Below are 25,379 nucleotides of genomic sequence, written 5' to 3'. Positions count from 1 at the left end.
ACCTCGCTCCCGGGGTGACCGATGCCCCACCGCTTCTTTTCAGCATGGAGGCCAACAGTCCCGAGGTGAGCAAGCAGGTGGACACCATGCTTCCCCTCCTGCCACCAGCTGTGTGTCCTTGATCATGACCGCACTGGGAGTGACTCCTGGGGAGTCTCTGCTGAGTCTCAGAGCTCAAAGGAGCTTTTCAGAAAGAAAGGCCAGAGCACACAGCACGCGCCTTGGCCATCCTTTGGTGATAAACAGGGGCAGTTCAACGTCTGCCCTGCAGGCACCAGGAACCAGGCTTCAGAGCCGCCCCGAGCCGGGGGTCCAGCATCCCTAGGCTTGGAGGTGGTGGCGGCTGGCCGTGTCCACCCGGGCGCCCCGAGCCCGCCCTTCCCTTCTTCTCACCAGCCGCCTCCTTCCACGCTCTCCAGAGGAGCAACGTCCTTCACTCGGAGACCGGCAGAATGTTCTGGCTGTGGGAGTCCCCGGTGAGGCCGGAGGAGCGGAGCGATCGCCGGTGGAGGACCCTGTTCAGGATCTCTTTGCAGCTCTTGCGGTACTGGTGTCGCAGTAAGGAGTACACGAAGGGGTCGGACGCGGCCTTGCTGTAGGCCAAGCACTTGGACAGCACCCCCCAGTGGGAGCTGATGGGTACTGCAGAGGACAGCTCCACCAGCCTGTGGACAGAGACCCGGAGGGTGTCGGGTTATGAGAGCACAGCGGGGTGATGCCCGCGCTGCGGCCTGAGCCCCTGACCCCGGCTTCCTGTCGGAGCTTCAGGGTCTCCGAGGCTGCCTCCTCCAGGGACAACGACAACAGCAGTAACCACCATTAACAACGGTGGCCGCCCACCAGGCACTTCCTTTAGGCCAGGTACTGCGCTATGACACATATTACACGTGATTTCATGGAACCCCGGAAGTTAGACATCTCCACTTCACAGGTGAGGAAATCGACATCCAAGGACGTTAAGTACTTTGCCAGGAAGCTGCAAAGGCAGGATTTGAACTCAGGTCTGTCTGATTCGGGAGCCCACGCTGATCTGAGAAACGCACTCAGGGTTTCATTGCATCCAGGCCACTGGCTCTAACTCTGCTGCTGACTTGCTCTGTGACCCTGGGCAAGTCATTTCCCTTCCTGGGGCCTGGATGTTTTACATGCAAAGGGAGAAGTTGGATAAGATCATCTCTGTGATCACTGCAGCCAGAAGAGATGGGATTCTTTGCTCCAAATCCTAGCTCTGCCTTCCAAGGGAGGTTGCCTGGGAGGAAGGGCTGAGAACAATTTTCCAAATATTCGGCAAAGCTCAAAGTAAGAATCTGCTGGTGAGAAAGGCTTCTTCCCAGGGCTGGGATCTGGGGGGGCCCTGGCAATAGCAGCAGTAGGGGACGTCCTAACGTGACCTCATTCTTTAGGAGGAGGTGAGGGAAGAGGCGGCTTCTGTGTCAAAGGGGCTCGGTTCTGAGACCCATCTAACAACTCCATTCAACAGTGCTAAGGCCATGCTGTGAGGGAGTGACAGCCTTCCTCTATGTAAATGGAAAGAAAATTGTCAGTCGTTCAGTCGTGTGCAGCTCTTTTCAACCTTATGGACTGTAGCCTGCCCTGCAGAGTCTGTCCATGGGATTCTTCAGGCAAGAATACCGGAGTGGGGTAACCATTCCCTTCTCTAGGGGATCTTCCAGACCCAGGGATCAAACTCAAGTCTCCTACATTTCAGGCGGATTCTTTACCGTCTGAGCCACCAGGGAATTCCCTCCAAATCAAGACATTAGTTCTCTCTCACAAATGCGTCCAGAACCTTTGGCCATATTTGGACATTAACCAGAATTAATAGAAGGTACAAAAGGCCACAGAGCTGGGAGGGAGCTTGGAAATCATAAATTACCTTCTGCCCACCCACTGTCAAATGAGGAAATCAAGGCCCAGAAAGGGAAAGAGATTGCCCAACATCACACAGCAAGTCTGTGATGGGAGAGAGCCACTAACTGTGCTCAGACTGGGATCCGGCATCTGTATCCTTCCTGGGAGGGGGGTGAGGGAGGGGTCGGCAGGATGGAAGGCAAGGTGCCTCTCAGTGTGGAGGGCTGCCCAGGTGAGAACCCAGGGACCGAAATCACCGAGCTTGGGCTGTAACCCTGTGTTGCCAACTTGAGTGATTTTCCTGAAGGCTTCTATGGGTTTAGGTCATGAGGACGAGCTCATGACGGGAAGGAGGAGGAAGGAAGTGGATGGGGTAAGATCCCCTGTTGCAATGATCCCCTTTCTGGACAGATCGTTGATGTCTCCATTCTGAGGCCCTTCTATCTGGCATCCTGTTTCCAGCACCACTACCTGCCCTTGCCCTCCCACCCCGAGGGCAATGTGGCCAGTGTGGCCAATGTTCTGCTCCTCTCCTTGGAAGCCTGAGTGGGGAAATATGGAGCTGTTGGCATTTGGGAAATCTGTATTTTTAAGAAATCTATGTTGGGAAGTGATGAGCATAAGGGAACCAAAACCCCTGAGTCTAGAATTCACACCTAATAATAACAATGAAATAGCTGAATGCCAACACATTGTTGCTACGCGATGCCCGGTTGCTTTTCCAAAATGTCTGTCTTCTCCATATAGATAAATTCAGTCTGAGCATTTGAGCCCTCCTAGGAGAACTTATGAAGAGCCAAATAGCATCAAACCATCCAGCAAGATCAAAATTATTATTTGCAGGTTCTGTAGATTTCACAGAATAAAATTTTTGAGGACAATTTTAAATTTCACCATTTAGATAATTAAGAGGTAAAACCTATTGCATTTGCTTCTCAGAGATTTTATGTCCAGTCTGAACATGCCTGGCTCAGTAATGACAACTCCCAGTTGCACATCTCCTTTGGGCCAAATATGAAATGTGCACACTCTCTAATCTTAGTTACCCTCTGCAGAATGGGTGTCATTCGTCCCACTTTACAGATGAGGAAATCAAGGCTCAGAGGGTCTGTGCAGCAAGCCAGCATCTCCTCAATGGGAAGCCCAGCTGCATCTGACTGCGACCCACGTCTTGCTTGGGTGCCACGCTGGGATTCAAATCTCTGCGTTGCCAATTGGACAGGGTGAATTCTGGGGTCCTCCCCGGCCCTGAGAACTCCCTTTCCGTGAAGTTGCCATTTGCTCCCCAGCATTTCTGTCATCCTCCTTCCACAGTGCACAGGACTTCTATTCCGAAAAGCCAGCATCTGGCCTTCACAAGGCCTCCCGGCAAAGAGATGCTTCAGGTCAGCCTGGGCCTGGGCACTGCTCCCATGGGGCCCCTGGGCCAGGGTGAACCTAGGAGGCTCCCTTCTGTGACTGGATGTGGCTGGCTGACCTGCTTTCTGATTTTCCTATGCATGGGGACCCTCCCTGCCATGTGCCCACCGTGGCTGGCTTTGTTCTGTTCCAGCTCTGACAGTTCCAAGTCCCTACTGCTTTAGGGGAACAGGCAGGGGTTTCTGTGTTGCTACAGTTGCTTCTTTCTAATTTCATATCTGGGCAGGGGATGGCCACGTGGTCCCCAGATGACCTTTGAGCAAGGGAACGCTCCAACCCGTCTTCTCACACCAGGCCCAGCCACCTCCTCCAAACACCCTCCCCTTCAGGAAAGGGACATTATTATTCTGATCAGTCACAGTTTCCTCGTGAGCAGGGTCACCGTGTGCTCAATGTGGCCTGCCACACTCTGCCTCTCCTCTCTGCTACTGCACATGATGGACTATTCAGCTCCACTCTCCTGCCCCTGCCTGCAGGTCTGGCCCAAGAGCCCTGAGTTTAGGGGCTATTGGCTCAGGTGTTAGCTAATCAAGGGGGACTTGGTTTCCTTTCACCCTAGCCCCCTGTTGTAGGTTGAACTATGTCTCTCCAAATTCATAGGCTGAAGTCCTAACTCTCAACACCTCAGCTGCTGCTGCTGCTGCTAAGTCGCTTCAGTCATGTCCGATTCTGTGAGACCCCATAGACAGCAGCCCACCAGGCTCCTCTGTCCCTGGGATTCTCCAGGCAAGAATACTGGAGTGGGTTGCCATTTCCTTCTCCAATGCATGCACGCATGCTAAGTCACTTCAGCTGCGTCCAACTCTGTGTGACCCCATAGACGGCAGCCCACCAGGCTCCTCTGTCCCTGGGATTCTCCAGACAAAAATACTGGAGTGGGTTGTCATTTCCTTCTCCAATCAACACCTCAGAGTGGAACCTTATTTGGAACCAGGCTTGTTGCAGGTGTAATCAGTTAAGATGAAGTCCTGCTGGAGAAGGGTGGGCCCCTAAGCCCATGTGATGGCCGTGTCCTTACAAAAGCAGGGAGTCTGGGCACACATGCACACAGAGAGAATGCTGCAAGATGAAGGCAGAGACGGGGTGATGCTTATGAAGCCAAATGACACTAAAGATGGCATCAGAAACTCCAGGGGGGGCAGCGGGGAGGCCTGGAAGAGCACCCTGGCAACTTCAGAAGGACCCACCTGCTTGACATCTTGATCCTGAACTTCCAGCCTCTAACTGAAGCTGCACAGTTCTACTGTTGAAGGCGCTCAGTGAGTGGCAGCTAGCTACGGCGGCAGGGCTGGGAAACAGACCTACATCCCCTGAGGAGCCTGTGGGTGTGCAGAGGGTGTTAGGCAGGATCTGGTTGTTCATGGGCCCCTGGCCATAACACCAACATGGCACCAAACCCTTTGGAGCTCCTGGAGCCTGTGGGCACCGAGGGCCAACTTTGGGGTCAGCAGAGGTCAACAGCCCCTGGAGCAGGGCACTGGCCCTTCCCCTCCAGGGAGAAGGGTGTTTTCCCTACAAAGCAGGGCTCCCTGCCCCCTGTCCCCACTGTCCAGTGAGCACCAAGGTGACTTTCCAGGTCCTGCCTGAGGCGTGTGCCCGAGAAACCTCTGCCATCAGGCAGTGTGCCGGGGGAATGTTTACACTTCTGTGCTTAGAATGCACACGTGCCTGTCCTAAACAACCTTGACACAGCTCCCCCGAGGAGCCCCTGGGCTGAGAGCACACAGGCTGGGCAGCCGGTCAGGCTGGGGACTGAGGGGGAAGGGAGGTCAGGAGTCTGCTTTCCCAGGCGTCTCAGATGGCTCAGAGATGGCAGTGAGCCCCTGGGGGTCCCAGGGCACAGCCTGGCTAGGTGGGAGGTGTGAGATGCTGCAGGATGTCGCTGCTGCCAAGTCGGAAGTTGAGCGTGGAGATGGGTGTTTATCTGACTCAAGGTGACCCAGAGCAGACACCCGTGGTCCTGGCCTACCTGCCTGTCCCCACCTCTGGACACCCTTTGCTCTGTATTTGTTCCGGAGGACCCCTCCAGGGAGCACCTCCCCTTTCTGGGTACAAGGCCCTCTGATCCGGGTCCCAGGGAGGTCTCTGGGCTGGCTGTCACAGCAGAGCGCTGACAGTCGGGAAGCCGCCCCCTTGGACTTCACCCACAGGGCCCTCACACTCCACCTGGCAGCCTGGCCACCCTGGTCCCGGGAGGAGGATGGAGGTACCCTTGCCAGGACTCCTGGGCAGTCTCCAACCTCCCCCTCCAAGAGAAACCAGTGTCTCAGCTCTGCTCGATGATGGGAATCTGCAAAGAAACTAAATTCTGGGGGAGAGAAGACCAGTAACACCAATAATCCCAGACCCAGCTCCTCTTCTGGGTCCTCAAACATGGTCTCAAGTGCCCCTGGCAGCGTCCCTTGCCCTTCACACGACAGGGCAGGACCTGAGGCAGAGTGACAGGCTGAGGCCACATGGCCTGGGAGTGGGGGGTGGATCTGAACCCTGGACTGTGGGTGCCAGGCAGCACCTCCCAGCTCCTTGAGTCAGTTCTAGGGTGCAGAAAAGGCCTTCCCTTTCAACCCTCGGATTTAAAGTGGTAAATTGGTGCCCCCTCTTCACACTTCCATGATATCATCTCTCCCCCACACACACTCACACACACATTCACATACACACACACACATTCACACATGCACACACACGCACATGCTGTGCACCAAGTGCAACACGGGCCACAGAACATCCTTTGGGAAGCAAGCCCGATGTCTTCTCAAGACTTCTGGAGAATCTGGTCTGTGTATTTGAAGATATGTAGGTAACAAGCTGGGCTTCCCTGGTGGCTCAGCTGGTAAAGAATCTGCCTGCAATGCAGGAGATCCAATCCCTGGGTGGGGAAGATCCCCTGGAGAAGGAAATGGCAACCCACTCCAGTACTCTTACCTGGGAAATACCATGGACAGAGGAGCTTGGTAGGGTATGCTCTACGGGGTCGGAAAACAGCTGGACACGACTAAAGAACAAGCTGAGCTTCAAATGTTCATGAGCCATTAGCATGGAAAAGGCCTTTGATTAATAGAATATTAACACTGGGCATATTAAAGCCCTCTGCTGTCATAATCCCATGATTCTGAAAAGCCATAGTAATGCTGCTGTCAGATCCACAAAGGCCTCGAAGCCCCACTCCGATGATCTGAGATAGTCATAATTACTTGTAAGCATATATCGCTGGGGAGACAACAGCCTTACAAATGCTTTTACGAAGTGCATTTTAATTCGGAAAACTGTAATTCGAGCTTCTGGATGAGAATCTGTTGCAGATCCTCACACCCTGCTCACACACTCTGCAAAAAGCCAGACTTGACCCACTAGGGCTTTTGGTGTAAGTGTGTGAATAGAAGGCAGTGACCCCTATTAACAGTGAGGGTCGGGGGGACTTTTTCTGGTGGTCCAATGGTTAAGAATCTGCCTTCCACTGCAAGGACATGGATTTGATCCCTGGCCAGGGAACTAACATCCCACACGCCATGCCTGAAGATCGCATGCCACACCAGGGCAACTAGGCCCACGTGCTGCAACTACCGGGCCTACGTATTGCAACTCAGGCCCATACCCTGCAACAGAAGACCCCGTGCTCCACGACTAAGGCCCAGAACAGCCAAACAGACGCAAAGAGTGAGGGTGGAGGTTTCCAGCACATTCCTCTGTCATCTGACATGTCCCAAGATGCAGGCACAAGGGGCTTTTGAGTTGGTTGGTACAATGCGGGAATCTGAGAGGTAAGGATGCATCGTCAGCGCTGGGCCACCCGCGTCTGCTGATGACTCCAGCTGCCGGTAGTGATGACCTCTGGGCCTGACTCCAGATCCGCACAAGCTGCTCTCAGTCTGGTAGGAGGTCAGAGGTGACTGCATGCAAACACGGCTGCTTCTAGTGAAAGGACTCACTCACCTACCTGCTTTAACCCACAGGATACTATGCTTAGGATCACGCCAAGAGGCCTGGGCCTAGGAAGTTGGATCAAAAGCCTGTGGACAAACATGTCTATATTTTCAGTGCCTGGTTCCAGGCTTTGGAGATGTAACATGGTCGCAGGGCTAAATTTTTGCCAACAGGCCTGGTGCTGGCCTTGAACCCTTGGATCTGCCTGTCGCTACTGCTATGGCCATGGGCCACTCATCTCACCTTGCTGACCCTCCGTAAATGGGGATTCTAGCACTCACCTTGAAGGAGAGCTGTAGAAGGTACAATCAGGCAGGTATTGGTATATCGTGGCTACATTATAGGTGTTGAACAAGTGATAGGTATGGTTATAAAGGGCCTTCCCAGGTGATGCTAATGGTAAAGAAACTGCCTGTCAATGCAGGAGACATAATAGACAAGGGTTTGGTAACTGGATCGAGAAGATCCCCTGGAGAAGGAGACGGAACCCACTCCAGTATTCTTGCCTGGAGAGTCCCATGGACAGAGGAGCCTGGAGGGCTACAATCCATAGGGTCACAAAGAGACACGACTGAAGCAACTTAGCACACATGCATGGTTATAGAGACTCCACATCCTCCAATAAGGGAAGTCTGAGAATCTATTTGAAGACTTGAGTGGTTCTTAACCCAAGAATGGTGCTTCCCAACCTGAGACAGTTATCAGGCAGATGTGAACAGATTGGGGATAAGGAGAAGGGACACCCCCCCCCCCCGTCCCCGCCAGCTGGACCTTCCTGATCAGCTCAAATCGGGGGCAGATGTCATACAAAGCACAAGCCCCTTCTCTTTCTTGATGTTCTGATTCTGCTAGCTCCGGGTGTTTCCCATGGCTGATCTAACATCAGCCCACAGGCTTGCACATGTCTCCACCTATAAGATCGGAGGGGGAGAAGAGCAAGGCAGGCTGCTTAGATGGAGTTTGTCCTTGTGGAGTTAGCAGAAATAGTAGTATCTGTATTGACGGCTCAATGAGGGGTTTAAGCACCACTCGAGCAACTTGACCTTAATCATCGCAGAAGCTGCAGCTTTGTGGTTCTGAGTGGGTCATGGCACCAAGCGTCTTCCTATATCCTCTGGGAGGAAGGAGAAGCCTCCATACGGGGCAAGGGGACCCACGGGTGGCCTTTGGCTCCAGGCAGACCCTGGCAGGAACCCTGGCTGAGTCACTCACAGGATTGGCCTCAGAATCCATCTCAACAACTGTGCTGGCTTGCCACGTGCAGTGGTTCCCAGCTGGCCTGCAACCAGCTCACTCTCCTTTGATGAGCGGCTGCTAGAGAAACTACCATTTCCATAACCCATGGCTCTAGGCTCTCCATGGGGAGTCATCTGCAAGAAGTTAAATTCTCAGCTACATTTCAGAGCAGAGCCTGACTTCACTTCTGAGACCAGGTAGATTATGTCCACACTCGGAAATCAGCTTGGGAAGAACAGCAGAAGAATCAACTGCCACCAAAAATATGAGTGGTCCTGATTCCGGTGCTGGGATAGTGGGGGGTACACTATGAGGAAGGCCTTGCATGGGTTATTTTATGCATTCCTTCCTAGAGCCTGACTTCTCCCCACAATGAGCGTGCAGTTCTCAGCCCTGACTCAGTGTACGATGGGAGAGTTTGGGTCCAGCTCCTTGGAGGTGGGGGTCAGAGCAAATGCTGCCCCACCCCCATTCTAGCCCACCTCACCTGTTTTAGCAGTTCTGCTGCCCTGGCACTGGAAGTGTAGCTCAGGTGTGACCCTGGACTTACCCAGCACACAGCTGGAGCGCAGAAGGTCCCTCGCACGCGATGAGCAAGTTCACACGTGCCCCCTGCTGGGGTGTGCCTGGGGCCCCTGCTACCACAAAGACTAGGCCCCTCATGGGAATCTCTTCTGTCCTCAGTCATGGAAGGGGCGTGGGGGTGGGGCGTGGGGTAGGGCGTGGGCAGGGGAAGGTGGTTCCAAGACGGGTGTCATCTCAAGAGGCTTAGCCACGAGGATCTGCCGGCCACAAAGTGCCTGCCTGCCACTCTGCGCTGGGACCCGACATCCCCTCATTCAGACCCTCGAGGACTCCTGCCTCGATGCACTTGACCCACAGAGGAAGCCATTGATATGGCCACTGCTCATTCTTGCCCATCTAGACGAGCAGCGCCGAGCAGGGCGCTGGACAGGGGAGGAGGCGTTCTGAGCACTCTGGCAGCGCGGCCAGAAGGACCATCCCAGGAACCAAGGTGTTCCTGCTCAGAGAAGAACGATCTAGAGATCAAGGGGACGAGGGACCTGGGAGTAAGAACACGGGCACGCCTGGACCCCAGATTCTCTGACTAGAGGCCAGCACTGTCCAACAGAACAAGAAGGCGAGCCCCAGGCGTGAAAAGAAACATGTGAAGTTCTGTTAACTTCAAACCTTATTTAGTTCAATATATCCAAAATAGCACCATTTTACCATGGAATCGATATGAAAAGTTTTAACTATACTTATATCGGTGGTTTAGTACCTGGTCGTGTCCGACTCTGGCTACCCTGTGGATTGTAGCCCACCAGGGGATTTTTCAGGCAAGAACACTGAAGTGGGCTGCCATTTCCTTCTCCAGGGGATCTTCCCAACCCAGGGACAGAACCTGTGTATCCTGCATTGCAGTCAGATTCTTGACTGCTGAGCCACCAGGAATCTCATATATATACACACATATGTACATATATGTATGTGTGTGTGCAGTCGTGCTAAGTCTTGGAAACCCAGCATGCATGTCATACCTACGGCACATCTCAGTTTGGACAAGTCATGTTCAAGTATTTCAGTGGGACCCGTGGCTGGTGGCTCCCCTGTGGGGCTCTAGACCTGGCCCACGCTGTCCCTTTTGCTGGGATTGCCCCCTGCGTAGCCACGCCCACTTCACTCGCTCCTGCCTCAGAAGTCTGAGACGTTTCCCGATCAGATGCCCCTCACGGGGCTCCATCCACGTGGGAGGGCCGGATCTACAGGGTCGCGCCCCGCTCACAGGAGGTCTCCTGCAGAGCCCCACCAGGCCACGCCTCCCCTGCCAGTGTCCTTCAGGCTCTGCACAGAGAAGGTGCTGGGGGAATGCGTGTCAAAATGAAATGATGGGGTGTTTGCATGTTTTGGCTTTGCCAGTGGTCAGGTATGGATGTGAGAGTTGGACCATAAAGAAAGCTGAGTGCCAGAGAATTGATGCTTTTGAACTGTGGTGTTGGAGAAGACGCTTGAGAGTCCCTTGAACTGCAAGGAGATCCAATCAGTCCATCCTAAAGGAAATCAGTCCTGAATATTCATTGGAAGGACTGATGCTGAAGCTGAAACTCCAATACTTTCAGCCTTTCCACCTGATGCGAAGAGCTGACTCATTGTAAAAGACCCTCATGCTTGGAAAGATTGAAGGCAGGAGGAGAAGGGGATGACAGAGGATGAGATGGTTGGATGGCATCACCGACTCTATGAGTTTGCCTAAACTTTGGGAGTTGGTGATGGACAGGGAAACCTGGTGTGCTGCGGTTCATGGGGTCGCAGAGTCAGATGCGACTGAGCTAACCTTGCATGTTTTCTGAGCTTGGTTTAGGATGGTTCCTTTGCACACACAGGAAAGTCAAGGCAGTGGCTGGATGGGGTGGTGGCAGTGGGGCTGGGCGAGGGTTTCGCAGAGGTTTCCTAAGCATCTCTTTTCCTCCCCTGTAAGTTGCCATCTGTCCCCACAAAAGATGAACAGTTTTATGAGTGTTTTTTAAAAGTCCAAATGCACCATGTCCATTTGGAGAGAACATATTGAGTTGTGAACCGACCGTCAATTTCACTGAAACAGTTTTTTTTTTTTTTTTTTTCTGGGCACCATTAGAGGGAAGCAAGCTATAATCAGAAAAAAGGAAAATTTTGTGGGGAAATGCGATTAAGCCAGGGAAAAATCCAATAGCTTAAATTTGGAGCTGAATTACCTATTGCCCTCTGAGGGTTCAAGTTCACCTCATTAGCCCATAAGTCCCCTTTACTGTGGGAGCTAAGAGAAGGGGTGTCCGCATGCCCTCCTTTCCTGATTCATCTCTCCCCCCTCTCTCTAGGCCCCTTTAGCTCACACGCCAGCCAGTCCCAGGCCAGGCACCGTGGCTGGTGCAGTACGTAGGGGAGGGAGGGTGGATGCGTCCAGACCAAGCCCATGACACACACACGCTCCCCGGGCTTGAAGCCCTTAAACACTTACAACAACCCTAAGGGACAGGCACTGCTCACTTCTGGCTTATAGACGACAGGTTGGAAGCTCAGAGAGGCAGTATCACTGGCCCAAGGTCACACAGCAAGCAGGAAGTAAAGGATCTGGAGTTTGAACTCCAGAGCCCAGGCTGACAAACTCTGCAGCCCACCCTCAGAGAGCAACTGAAACCCACTCCTGTTTCTGTCTGGGCTTCACGTCCCACAGAAACCGCATCTCTGCAAGTTCTGATGTCCTGGCTAGGCATGGCAGACCTACACTGGGGCTCCCACCCAGGGGTGGTTCTGGTCCCCAAGTTGCCTAGATCTGTCAGTGTCTGGGGACATTTCTAGTTGTCAAAAGTGGGGAGTGGGAGGGAAGAGGTGCTGCTGGTGGGCAGTGGTAGAAGACAGAGGGGCTGCCAACATCTCACGATGCACAGGACACCCCCACCCACAGCACAGACTGTCAGGAGGGCTGAGGTCTCGTGGGTAGTTCTAGAAGGTAGAACTGACGGATATGCTCTGCTCAGGACAGACTCATACAGAGATCTGCAGACAGCCTGACACCCTGCGTTTAAAGTGAGAGGTAAGCCCACCAGCCTTCCCCCAGAGGGCGTGGCTACCACAGGAAACGACAGTGAGAGATGCTCTGGGCTTGTGCTGTCTGGAGAAGAGAAGACAGGTGCTGCTGAGGGGGAGACCGGCTCACTGCCCATGAGCAGGGCCCCCGGGACAGACGTCCTCCTGGACTGCAGAAAGCAGGATTGGGAGCATGGGTGGAACTATGGGGAGCCAGGCTTCAGCTCAGTGTGAGGAGGGACGACAGGGAGAGACAGAGGGGCTTGGGCACAGTGAGCCTCTCCTCCCTGGAGGGCCACCCCTCTCTGGAGGATGGTGAGGCAGGGCATCCTTTCCAGGTCCTGGACACCTGAGGATGCAGGAAGGTGCTGGGGGATAATGGGGGTGCTGAGGGATGCTGGGGGATGTTGAGGGGTGTTGGGGGATACTGGGGATGCTGAGAGATGCTGGGGAATGCTGAGGGATGCTAGGGGATGCTGAGAGATGCTGGGGAATGCTGAGGGATGCTAGGGGATGCTGAGAGATGCTGAGAGATGCTGGGGAATGCTGAGCGATGCTGGGAGATGCAGGAGGATGCTGGGGGGTGCTGAGAGATATTGGAGGATATGGGTGCTGGGGGGTGCTCAGAGATATTGGAGGATATGGGTGCTGAGGGATGCTGTGGATGCTGAGGATGCTGAGAGAGACTGGGGGTGCAAGTGGATACCGAGGGATTCTGGGGATGCTGAAGGGAGGCTGAGGGTTGCTGGGGGATGGGCCATATGCTCTCTATTTCACACACACACACACACACACACACACACACACAAAACCCTGCACAGCTCCTACTTCCCAGGCTCAACATCCACTTTCCAATAGAATATCAAAATCCTTTCTGTTTTCATCTGTCCAAATAGTTAAGTCATTCTGGATACAAATTTGTGTCTGCAGGGGTGTTTCCTCTCCAGTGAGCAAAACTGAGTGGTTAATACTTTTTTTTTTTCTGGTTACAACATGTAAGGAAAGGTCTGTAGTTGGAGGAGGTTGGCTTCTGGAATGTACAGCCCTGAGGCCACTGTACTGCAACCTTGGCTGGCATGGGGGGTGGGGACAGGGAGAGAACGTGACAAGCCACAATGCCTGGACTCACAGCGGCAGATCCTGGAGCCGTGGATGAGTGGGCCCGTCTGGCTGGGCATGGAGCATGCTCCCTGCGCCCTGGGCGGGTGGCACCTGCTGATCATGGTGTCTGGGCCGGGGATTCCAGGCGGGGCTCTCCAGCACTCGGTGGGCAGCAAGAACCCACGCCCTGCAGCCTGCTCTCCCCTATCTCTCCTCCCTTGTCTCCTCCTTTAGAGCTTCCTGGGTTTGGGGACTGAATATTAGAGTGATGTGCTTTGCAATCAAGTGGGGAGTCTCACCACCTTTCAGTCCTAAGTTTAATCCAGAACAATCTGAGGCTGAAAAGCAAAAGCAGATGGCCTCCTTCTCCCTCATCTGTCAAGTTCTTTCTCATCCTCCGATCCACCCTCTGGAAAACACGTGGCCAAGCGAGGCCCGCCATGGCTTAAGGCCATGTGGGCCGGCATGGCTCTCTGGAGCCCTGCGCCCAACCCCACCTGCCCCAAGCTCTGGGCCCGCCGGCCAAGCTCACCTGGTGATCACGTAGGGTGCAAAGCACACGAGGAAGGTGCCTATGAAGGTGCTGATCTTCTTGGTGGCTCGCTGCCGCCTCCTCTTCTGCTCCTCCAGACAGCGTTCCCGCACACTGCGCACGAGAGAGGGAGGAGGTGAGTCACGGGGCGAGCCGACCAGTCACAGGGACTCACTATCGTGCATGCAGGTGGTGGCTGCGAGAGCAGGAACTTGGCCATGCAGCCAGAGAGACCCAAGCTCAACTAGGCCGTAAGCACGTGACCTGGGGTACTTTGTCTGGCATCACTGGTCATCATCTGTAAAATATGGAGAGTAATACAACAAAACTCTGCACACAGGGGCAAGGGGAGGGTGGACCAACTGGGAGATTAGGACTGACATGTATACACTGAAGTGAAAGTGAAGTGGCTCAGTCGTGTCCGGCTCTTTGCAACCCCCTGGACTGTAGCTCCTCCGTCATGGGATTCTCCAGGCAAGAATACTGGAGTGGGTTGCCATTTCCTTCTCCAGGGAATCTTCCCGACCCAGGGATTGAACCCAGGTCTGCCGCCTTGTAGGCAGATGCTTTACCATCTGAGCCACCAGGGAAGTCCAGGTATACACTATCATGTGCAAAACAGATAAGCTAGTGGGAAGCTTCTGTACAACAGGGGTACCTCAGCTTGGTGCTCTGTGATGACCTAGAGGGCGAGATGGGGGGTGGGGTGGGAGGGAGGCGCCGGAGGGAGGGGATTTATGTATGCATATAGCTGATTCACTCCGTTGTACAACAGAAATTGACACAACATTGTAAAGCACTTGTTCTCCAATTAAAAAAAAAAGAAATGACATAGAATAAAGTGCTGCAAAAGGCTGCTTTGAGAATTAAATGCCTGAAGCATACAAAGCAATTAGCACAGTGCCCAAGCAAGTGCAAATAAACACACTCCCTAGGTAGTGTCTCTAGTTCTTACCTTACCTTATCTAATTCTTATCTCTAATTCTTTATCTTTTGATCCTGCTAGGTGCTACTTGTCCTGCCTTACAATGAAGACCCTGAGTTCACTGAGGCCAAATGATTTGCTCAGCTGGTAAGCGGTTGCAGAATTTGAACGCGTGTCTGGGTGACTGGAGGCAGGTACCCTCCAGCTGCGGCAGCCCGGACTCTGTGTGCACTGTGGCCCGGGCCTCCTTTCCTCCACACCTTCAGCCCTATTTCTTCCACCCCAAAGCCCCAGCCAGCCCAGGGCTACAGACATCACATTATCAGGTGACTGAAACTCCAGTACTCTGGCCACCTCATGCGGAGAGTTGACTCATTGGAAAAGACTTTGATGCTGGGAGGGATTGGGGGCAGGAGGAGAAGGGGACGACCGAGGATGAGATGGCTGGATGGCATCACTGACTCAATGGACATGAGTCTGAGTGAACTCCGGGAGTTGGTGATGGACAGGGAGGCCTGGCGTGCTGCGATTCATGGGGTCGCAAAGAGTCAGACACGACTGAGCGACTGAACTGAACTGGTGTTTGAAGAAGTTAGTTGATTCCTTCAGAGATGAAGCTTGGTGAAGCTACAGGACCATTAAGTCCCTGGAGAATTGGGGACACAGCTCTGAGGATGCCCACCTGCACCTCTAACCACACCCTGTTCCTGACTCCGCTCTGCTCCCCGCCTTCCGAGAACTGCCATCTCAGGCCGGCTGGGAGCAGCGGTTCTTGCAACCCCTTTCCTGCAGCCTCAGCAAAATGAACAAGCAACATCCGGGCTGTCCATCTCCACAAGCGAGGCATCACGTCCTCCAGATCACAGGACCCAACGTGGCCATGTGTTCCTACTGTTTACTTATTTTTTTTGACAATTAAAAATATATTGATTTATTTTAATTGGAGGATAATTACAATATTGTGATGGCTTCTGCCATACATTAGTATGAATCGGCCACAGGCATACATTAAAATAAATGACATGATTGCAGAAATGAACAGGGAGGAAGACTGTGGACAGAGTCATCCAGGAGTGAAGGTAACTTGGCAGAAGTCAGGCAGGGCTGCAGAGTGCATGCACGCGTGCATGTTCAGTCTCTCAGTTGTGTCTGACTCTTTGCAGCCCCATGGACTGTAGCCACCAGACTCCTCTGTCCATGGGATACTTCAGGCAAGAATACTGGAGTGGGGTGCCATTTCCTTCTCCAGGGGATCTTCCCAACCCAGGTCTCTTGTGTCTCCTGCATTGGCAAGCTGGTTCTTTACCACTAGCGCCACCTGGCAAGCCCAGACCAAGCTCTGGTGAAGGTGAAGTCGCTCAGTCGTGTCCGACTCTTTGCAACCCTGTGGACTGTAGCCTACCAGGCTCCTCCGTCCATGGGATTCTCCAGGCAAGAGTACTGGAGTGGGTTGCCATTTCCTTCTCCAGGGAATCTTCCCGACCCAGGGATCAAACCCAAGTCTCCCGCATTGGAGCCAGACGCTTTAACCTCTGAGCCACCAGGGAAGCGGGACATGGAATTTTTTGCCTAAACGCCCTGGTCCTGCTTCCAGAAGGTGTGCAGGCATCATCCTTGGCCCCATCCTCCTAAGGGTGGACTGTGCCACCTTTGTGCTCGGCTGGAGACCAGAGACATGACATCTGTGAGCGACATGTGGACGCAGATCCTGCAGTGTCCACCTTGTACATCGGAGGCCCCTTTCTGTGCTGGGGGAGCCAGGCTGGGAGACAAGGCAGGCGGGCTGTGTGCACAAGGCCAGTTCTGCTCTCCCCGCCGCGTCCAAGGGGCCTGAGAACCCTCAGCTTGAACCCAATCTTGCAAAGCCTTCCAGACTGAACTTGCATCGCCTGTGTCTCCTGCATTGGCAAGAAGATTCTTTACTACTGAGCCTCCTGGGAAGCCAGGCTGCAGTGACCTGACACCGAACTAGGTCAGTCTGTTCAATGAAAGCCAGGAGTGGGGAGGATGTTCATGAGCCAGGCTCGTGAGCAGCATGGGCGCAAAGGCAGCCTCCCCTTCCCTCCGCAAGAACCAACATTCTACTAATTAATCACAGCTCTTCTTTGTCAGATTTCTGGTTACAGATGGACAATTCCATGTTAGTTTGGACTGGTCCCCTAAAATTCCTGCAGAATTTTTTTCCCTCCCTTGACTGTATCCTTCCAGGAATTTAGAAAGTTGAGAACTGGAGTCTGGCCCAGTACAGACAGATTTCATACTGGCTGAAATGTATTACTCATGACTAACATCATGAATTAATTTCTAATCTCTCATATCAATAGCCACCCACATTTCTTGATTTCTTAATTTAATATATACACCACTTTAGATACTGTGATAGGGGTTCATTTGCATTCATTGATTTGATACTCACATCTCTGTAAGATAGTAAGTTACTCAGTTGTGTCCGACTCTTTGCAACCCCATGGACTGCAGCCCACCAGGCTCCTCCATCCTTGGAATTTTCTAGGCATGAGTACTGGAGTCGGTTGCCATTTCCTTCTCCAGGGGATCTTCCCGAACTAGGGATCGAACCAAGGTCTCCTGCATTGCCGGCAGACACTTTACCATCTGAACCACCAGGGAATCCCAATCCTATAAGATTAGGACTGATAAAACTGTAATCTTCACTTTTTCAGATGAGACTGAGGCACAGAGAAGTTAAGTAACTTGCTCAAGATTGCACAATGATTGGGAGAAGGGCGGCAGTGGGGTGACCAACTTGCCCCGGGCAATCAGGACTGTCCCAGGTTTAGTACTGAAAGTCCTACAGCCTGGATGGTTTACACAGGACTGTCCAGTTTTCAGACCAAAGATCCCACATCTGAGGACCACTCTCCGTCTCGGGCAACCCAGGATGGTTGGTCTCCCTATGTGATAGCCGTAGTTGAACCCAGGTCATCTGACTGTGAATGTCACCTGCCAACTCACTGGGGTCATTACACCTCCCTGGGGATGTGTGTATGTCACCTCATTCAGAAAATCTGAAGCATACAACCAAGAAGGCAGGGAACAGAAGAGAAATTTTGCCTAAAGTCACACAGCAAGAGTCATTGTAAATCTTTTCACTTTCCATTTACACCTGGGTGTCTGTAGCATCTTCTTACAAAGACCTCTGGCTCTTGTGACTTGTGCAGATACAAGTGGGCATGGAGAGAAGGCATGGGTCCCCACCCTGAACATCTGGGTGCAGTGAGGTGATCAGCCTGTCTTGGTTTGCCTGAGACGGTCTTGATTTTCAGGCTCAAAGTCACACATCCTGGGAGCCCTCACAGTCCCAGGCAAATCAGAATAACAGTCACCCTTGCGGCATGTCTGGTACCTTCTTTACAACACCGCTTGTTTTAGTAATGAAATCCATCAATCAAAACTCTCAGTACGATCAGCGCAGGAATTGCAGGAGGTGTGGGGCGTGAGCTGGGAGTCCCGAGTCATCACAGTACACTCACCCACTGGAAGGAGCATAGGATTCTGGACATCTTGAAAGTGAGGATCAAAATCATTCAGTAAATGACTCATCAAGGGGCACCAGAGAAACTGGTGGTGACACTGGAAGCTGGCCCTCCTCCGGGGTGTGACCTCCAACCATATTTTCCATTTCTCAGACATTGTAGAGTAACCCTGATCAGCGAGCAAGCTCTGGCTATGTGTCCTAGTCCCAGCTGTACCCTCACAGCTGTGTGGCCTCAGGGAAGTCACTCAACCTCTCTGAATCCAGTTCCTCATTTATCGGAGGTGGATTTCACACTTAGGCCTATAGCTAGAGCATCCACTTAGCAGAGACAGAAGGGACTCACCTGCTACCCAGCTCTGGAGGAGGGAGAAGCTTCCTCTGCCCCCCAACCCCACCCCTGAGGAGGCACTTGGGTTCCTGCTGAGGGTCGGAGGACCCAACTGTCTCCCCAAGAGCAGCATCTGTTCCTCCCACCACAGCAGACAAGCCTGCCCCTGAGCCTTGAGGAACAGTTAAAGGCAGACATCCATTAAAGCTTTGAAGGTCCTCAGAAGGCTAAACAGAAACATCTCAGGGACTCTCTGAGGAATAAAACAGACCCTTCAGAGGCTAGCATGATCAAGGTCACTCTTCATTGTAAAAACCTGTAGGGAATTCATTTTATCTGTTCCTGCAAAGCTTTGTACAGGAGAGAAGGATTAAACGGCAGGCACTCTGCAGACACATTCCTTTTCTGGGTTCCCACACTACGAAGCTCAACGTCTTGTACCCAGAAAAACGTAACAAGAGTATGCCATTTGAATTAATGAACAACCCTTAAGAAAATTAATACTCAATCATTTTAAAGTGACCTTATCAAAAGAGATGATAGTAGAAGTCTGCTCTAGCACAGATTTTTTTAAAGCTGTGAGTTCAGAATCTTGAGCCTTTCAGACAAAGCAAGGCTTATCAATAGAATGTCAAGCTGTGAACCCTTCCATGGCTGAGAGTCCTCTCTGGTTGATACTGAGTGGTCAGCACACAAGCAGCGCCAGAGCCAGACCTCTGGGCTTAAGTCTATGCTTCTGTTGTGTGGCTTTAGGCAAGTTACACAGCTCTTTGTGCATCAGCCTCTTCATTTCTAAAATGGGGACAATGCAAGTACCTGTGTGGCAGGATCCTATTGAGTTTAACTAAGTAAACAGCCCGGAAGGAGCTAAGACAGTGCTTGCTCAGAGTCAGAGCTCATTCAGTGTGGATCCTAAGTATTATTCATTCAGTATGTATCTATGAAACAATGACTATGGTCCAGCACTACCTTGAACCCTCAAACTCCCTCCCACTGCAAAATTTCTCTTCCTATATTTATGAGAGAGAGCACACAGCGACTAGCGACTGTTGCCAGGTAAGATCTGAACTTGAGTCTGGGCTCCCATGTGGTGCAGAGTCTGAGAGGCCAGAAACTGTCTTGGCCAGGTTCGTTGGCCCAGAGTGCAAGTGCAGCGCCAGTGTGTGTGTGCGTGTGCGTGTGTGTGTGTGTGTGTGTGTATGTGTTGGGTAGGGCGGGGCGGGGGTGGGGGGGCGCAGTTGGTTCCAAAGGCTGTGACAAGACACAGCATTCCCTTGAGCCAAAAGGAGATGGGCTCTCCTGGTGACATGTGGGGTCAAAGACATGTTCCCCAGGAGGCTTCAGGAACGGGGCAGAGGGATGGATTATCCTGGGGATATCTGAAAAGTAAGTACATGAGGTGACTGTGGCTAAAACATGTGGGGCGTGGGTCCTGTTGACCCCCAGAGGACAGTAGCTGGCCCCGGACTCAGAGAGACATCGGGATTTGCCTTCCGGCTTTTAGGAAAATGAAACAAAAGGCCAGGAAACAGGTTGACTGACGGTGGAGAAAAGCCTTGAGTTTGGGGTCAGGACTGGTGTGAGCAGTCCTGCCCTGAGACCTGAAAAGTGGGGGCCTGTCCTGGGCCCTGGATACTGAGGGACCCAGGCCTGCCCAGGAAGTGAGGAGTTCAGGGCTAAGGGGATGGGCACACTCAGAACCCACATGCTCCATCCTAGACCAAGCTCTGTGTGTGCATGTGTGTGTGTGTGTGTGTGTGTGTGTGTGTGTGCTAAGTCACTTCAGCCATGCCCCACTATTTGCAACTCTGTGGACAGTAACCCACCAGACTCCTTTGTCCATGAGATTCTCCAGGCAGTTATACTGGGGTGGGTTGCCATGCCCTCCTCCAGGGGATCTTCCCAACCCAGGGATCGAACCCAAGTCTCTTGTGTCTCCTGCATGGGCAAGTTGGTTCTTTACCATTAGTGCCACCTGGCAAGCCCAGACCAAGCTCTAGGGACATGGAATTTTTTGCCCAAACGCCCTGGTCCTGCTTCCAGAAGGTGTGCAGGCATCATCCTTGGCCCCATCCTCCTAAGGGTGGACTGTGCCACCTCTGTGCTCGGCTGGAGACCAGAGACATGACATCTGTGAGCGACATGTGGACGCAGATCCTGCAGTGTCCACCTTGTACACCGGAGGCCCCTTTCTGTGCTGGGGGAGCCAGGCTGGGAGACAAGGCAGGCGGGCTGTGTGCACAAGGCCAGTTCTGCTCTCCCCACCACGTCTGAGGAGCCTGAGAACCCTCAGTTTGAACCCAGCCTTGCAAAGCGTTATAAATGTGTACTTCTCAAGGCAGAAGGCTAGAATATCTTTCATTTAACAGTTTGTAAGTGCCAAAGACTTGATGCTTTTGAACTGTGGTGTTGGAGAAGACTCTTGAGAGTCCCTTGGACTGCAAGGAGATCCAACCAGTCCAACCTAAAGGAGATCAGTCCTGAATATTGGTTGGAAGGACTGATGCTGAAGCTGAAACTCCAATACTTTGGCCACCTGATGCGAAGAACTGACTCATTGGAAAAGACCCTGATGCTGGGAAAGATTGAGGGTGGGAGGAGAAGGGGATGACAGAGGATGAGATGGTTGGATGTCATCACCGACTCAATGGATATGAGTTTGAGTAAACTCCAGGAGTTGGTGATGGACAGGGAGGCCTGGGGTGCTACAGTCCATGGGGTTGCAAAGAGTCAGACACGACTGAGCAACTGAGCTGAACTGAACTGAAGCTGAATTTATTGAAATTCTCAGTATTCATGTAGATGGCTTGTGAAACTTCATTTGCACTATTGCCACATAATCCATAAAACTTGGGGGGCAGACCCAGCTGGAGCCACAATCTAGATCTATTAAATATGGCAAGTGCCCCCTCTTCCCTGAGGGCCGCAACTTCTTCATCTACAAAATCAACAGCACAGGGAAGGCCCTTCCATCTGGCTTTGCACAGTTCTGAGACCCTCTGGCTCAGCTCTCACCCTGTAGCCCTTGATCACAAGCATGCGTATGTTTCACCAAAGGTCCAGTCTGAAGTCATGAACCTGTGCCGGCGAGTGGCGCCCTCAGCTGGACGCGGAGAGCAGGGCTGCGGCATCAACACCAGGGGTCCCCATGCAGGGGCCCCCAACAAGGCTCCCTGTCAGGGCTCCCCATCCGCGTCCCTGAGGGCACCAGCGACAGGATCTGACTATAATCGGTTCCAAGTTGTGATCTGGGAGAACTGAAGCCAGTAACTGACTGGTTAGAGCCCAGGTGGGTAAAAACTTAGTAATTCCCAGTTCCTTTGTGACTGCAGTAACCCGAGAGACCACTCCAGAAAGATGGGAGAAGGGAGGGTCTCTCGGGGTCCCTGATTCAACTTAGAGCTGAGAGTCTCTGACCTTGCGGTGGTGCTGAAGCAGAGGAATCCAGCCTGTCATTCTCCCTGTCAAATGCTCTGCAGGAAGAGCCAGCATCCCTCGGGAGCTTCCTGACAAATGCCACCCTGGGCCTCAGGGAAAACTCAAAATTAAGTCCCAGGAGGCCAGCAGGGTGGTGGCTGTGAAGGGAATCTTCCAGTGAACAAACTCACCGTGACTTGCCACCCTGGACAAGGAAGCCTGACTTCTACTGATCGGGACTGGACTCCCCCAGCTCCTGGCACCAACTGGCCCTGGAAGCTGCCTGAAGCCTTAGTGCCGGAGGTTCGGGGGGCCTAGGGGCAGCCTCCTTCCCCGCTACCCCGGAGCTAACTGTGCCGTTTCTCACTTGTGGGGAGGATGAGTTTGGAGCCTCCAAAAAACAAGCCTGAGGATCCACTGTCCAAGAGCCAGTGCCCTCCTGTGAGGCCAGCGCTCACGCTGTCCCTCTGGGAGTGGACCCCATAGAAAAGGGCAGGCTGTGGCCACTGAAGGGACAGGGCTGTCGCGCCCGCCCACACCTCTGCAACCTCCGACCAGCCTCCGCCAGCGGGGCCTGTTGGAATCAGCAGAAGGCAATCCCCCCCCACCATCCCACAGAAGCCCTTCCTCTCCCTACTGAAGGCTGCTCTTGCTCCTTGGCCCTGCAGGACCCCAGGGCTCTGGGGAGAGGGTTTCCTCGGGGCTTCCTGGGGCTCAGAAGTGACGAGCATCCCCCTGCGGGGGGGAGGGGGGAGGGCGTGGAGGAGGGAAGAGAGGCCCAGAGGCCAGCAAAGCAGCTGCCTCTTCTCCTGACTCCCCCAGGAGCTCTTTCCGTGGTGTCTGACCTGGAGGCCATTAGACATCTGCAAAATTGGAGCCCACCCAGGTGGCACAGCGGTAAAGAATCTGCCTGCCAATGCAGGAGATGCAAGAGATGCAGGTTCGATCCCTGGGTTGGGAAGATTCCCCTGGAGGAGGAAATGGCAACCCACTCCAGTATTCTTGCCTGGAAAATTTCATGGACAGAGGAGCTTGGTGGGCTACAGTCCATGGGGTCACAAAGAGGTGGACATGACTGAGTAGTATCTTAAAAGGGCTGAAAAGGACCCACCATCGTCCTGTTCTGGAAGTTGAAGGGAGAGAGGTGATGGGGTTTGTACTGGTCTAAATAAGAACTGATTCCTTTCCCAGCTGATTCCCTCCTCCCCTGTTAGGTTCTTGACGAGTGGGCTCACTCGTTCAAGTGCTGGGAGTTCAATAACACTGCCTACAGCTTCTAGAGTGCTCCCCGTGAATGTCCTAGAGAAGACGCACCTTCTCAAGTGAGGTCCTCTTACCCCAGGGTGATGGGAAGGGGATCCTTAGGTGATACTGACCCATGCACGGCCACGTGCCGCGAGGCAGGGCGAGCCTTTGTGTCGGTGCACACCTGTGGTCCATTACACAGGCAGCTGACATACGAGCACGTAAGCCTGTGTGTGTGGAGCTCATACATTGTCATACATGGTTCACACGCCCTGGTGTCTTTCACAATGGACGTAGTGTACATGATTCTGGGAGGAAGATTCTGAAACTAGAAGCTCTGGGCCGGCGTGTAATCTGGAAGGACCATCCTGAGGGGAGCAGGGAGCACAGGCTTACATGCCTTTCTGTGTCCAGACAGCGTGATGCTCAAGGTTTTCTCTTTGTTTTTTGCTCATGCGCAAAATAACTCAGAACTGAAGGAGCCTTTGGTCAGACTGACTCCCCTCCCCTCACCTAGGAGCTCGCTTCTCCCTGGCCCGGGAGGCATTCGCACCCTGAGGACAGAGCTTCCTCGCTGGCCCCTGGCCTCCCATGCACCGGTCCTCTCTGCCTGCCTCACTTTTCATGCCATCTTGACACCAAAGCCGCCTTTCAAGGGTCCAGAGCATCAGGACATAAAATAGCAGAGTCTATAGAACAGGGACCCAGCAGCAGTCCCCCTCCTCACTCCCCTCTCCTCGTAAGGAAGCCAAGGTGCTCTCAGGACAGCTCAGCTGAGTCTTTCCGCCTTCTGTCCCTGAGGGGCTGGGGGGCAGGGGTAGGGGGGATGGTAAGACTTGCTGGGGTCGGGGTGGGGAGATGGAGGCACCCTAACCCGTACTGCCCACCCCGAGCTGCCTTCCTGAGAAACAGCAGCCAGGGGAGAATGGAGGTGGGTGGGCAGGTTTCACCATGGGAGTCTCAGGATGACACCCTCCCTCTGCAGGGACTCCAAGTCCAGGGGACACCAGAGGGCGCTGTCTGGGGGCGGGCAGGAGGACCCCCGCCCACCCCGCCATAGCCCTTCAGAGGCTCCTTTAAGGACCACAGAGGAAGGGGCCGCCCAGGACTCTCTCTCCCCTTCCCTCTCTCTCTTTCTATTGCACGCGCGCACGCACACACACACGAGCAGGAGACAGAAGCAGTGCCAGGCACCAGAGAAAGGAAAGAGCCGGCAGAGCGGCACGCTGCTGTCTGAAGAGCTCTGAGCAGCACCCCAAGCATCCCGGCCAGGCTCCCTGATGGGAGCCATGCAAAGGCCTTCAGCAGTGAACAGAGATCACTGCCTTCCCGTATATGCTGTTACTTAAAGTGAACACTACACATGCCAAAGAAGTCCGGCAAAGCCCTGATTCTCTGCGGTTTCCATCCCCATGAATCGTGGACTGTATACATTCATATCTCACCCACCTTTGGGGAGGTCCTGCTTGGTTGATGCTCTAAGCACCTGTCTTGAGACCCACAACGTTGCCCCTTTTCTCCTACCTCCGTTTTCCAAACAGGACACAGAGGCTCGGTGTTAAAGGAGCTTGCCCAAAGCTGCACGATGGAGCGTGGGGGGAGTCAAGGACCCCCTTTCCCCGACAAAGATCCCACCCCGCTCCTCCACTGAGTGCCCTGCCCCGCGTCCTCACCTGGGGTGGATGTCCACCAGCAGCACGAGCGTCTGCATGGTGATCACATCGATGCGCTTGCAGTGGAAGCGGGCCACCTTGAGCACCTTGCAGTATGTGCAGCAGAGCACGACGAAGGAGAGCAGGAAGCTCAGCGCGTGGAAGGCGCCCGTGAAGACGGCGAAGCGCAGGCGCTCGTCGGGCCGCCGGCTGCAGAGCGTGCAGGACGCGTAGAGCTGGTGGAAGCCGAGCCAGGACAGGGCGAGCGCGGCGGCCGGGAAGGTGAGCGCGTGCAGCCACGTGTAGGCCACCATGAGCGCGGCGTCGCGGAGGCGCATCTTGGCGCGGTAGCTCAGCGGGAAGACCACGGCCACCCAGCGGTCGATGCTGAGCGCGGCCATGCTGAGCATGGAGTTGGCGGCCAGAAAGGTGTCGAGGAAGGCGGCTAGGCGGCACAGGCGGTCCCCAGCCGGCGGCCGCTGCGCCACGACGCCGGCCAGCGTGAGCGGCATGTTGACCACGGTGCACAGCAGGTTGCCGCACGTGAGGTTCAGGGTGAAGAGCGCCGGCGCCTGGCGGCGGATGTCGGCGCTGTGCAGCAGGCAGAGCAGCACCAGCGCGTTGGACAGCAGCGAGACGCCCATCGTGCCCACCAGCAGCCCCGCCAGGCCCGCGTCCCACGAGTTCAT

The 25,379-nt window shown here is 53.8% G+C and overlaps 1 protein-coding gene across 1 annotated transcript; it reads right to left on the bottom strand.

Moving 5' to 3' along the window:
• Nucleotides 1–433: 433 nt before the first annotated feature.
• GPR26 (G protein-coupled receptor 26) lies at nt 434–25,379 on the bottom strand. Its single transcript, XM_068961788.1, has 3 exons — nt 24,712–25,379; nt 13,628–13,741; nt 434–665 (listed from the first exon to the last, which is right to left on the bottom strand). Exons 1-3 carry the CDS (start codon nt 25,377–25,379, stop codon nt 434–436), a joined length of 1,014 nt encoding a protein of 337 aa, XP_068817889.1.

The sequence above is a fragment of the Capricornis sumatraensis genome, chromosome 23 (genome assembly GCF_032405125.1).
Source record: "Capricornis sumatraensis isolate serow.1 chromosome 23, serow.2, whole genome shotgun sequence".
Classification (NCBI taxonomy): Eukaryota; Metazoa; Chordata; class Mammalia; order Artiodactyla; family Bovidae; genus Capricornis; species Capricornis sumatraensis.
Note: the sequence above shows the minus strand (reverse complement) of the source record. Positions and strands in the feature narration are given on the sequence as shown.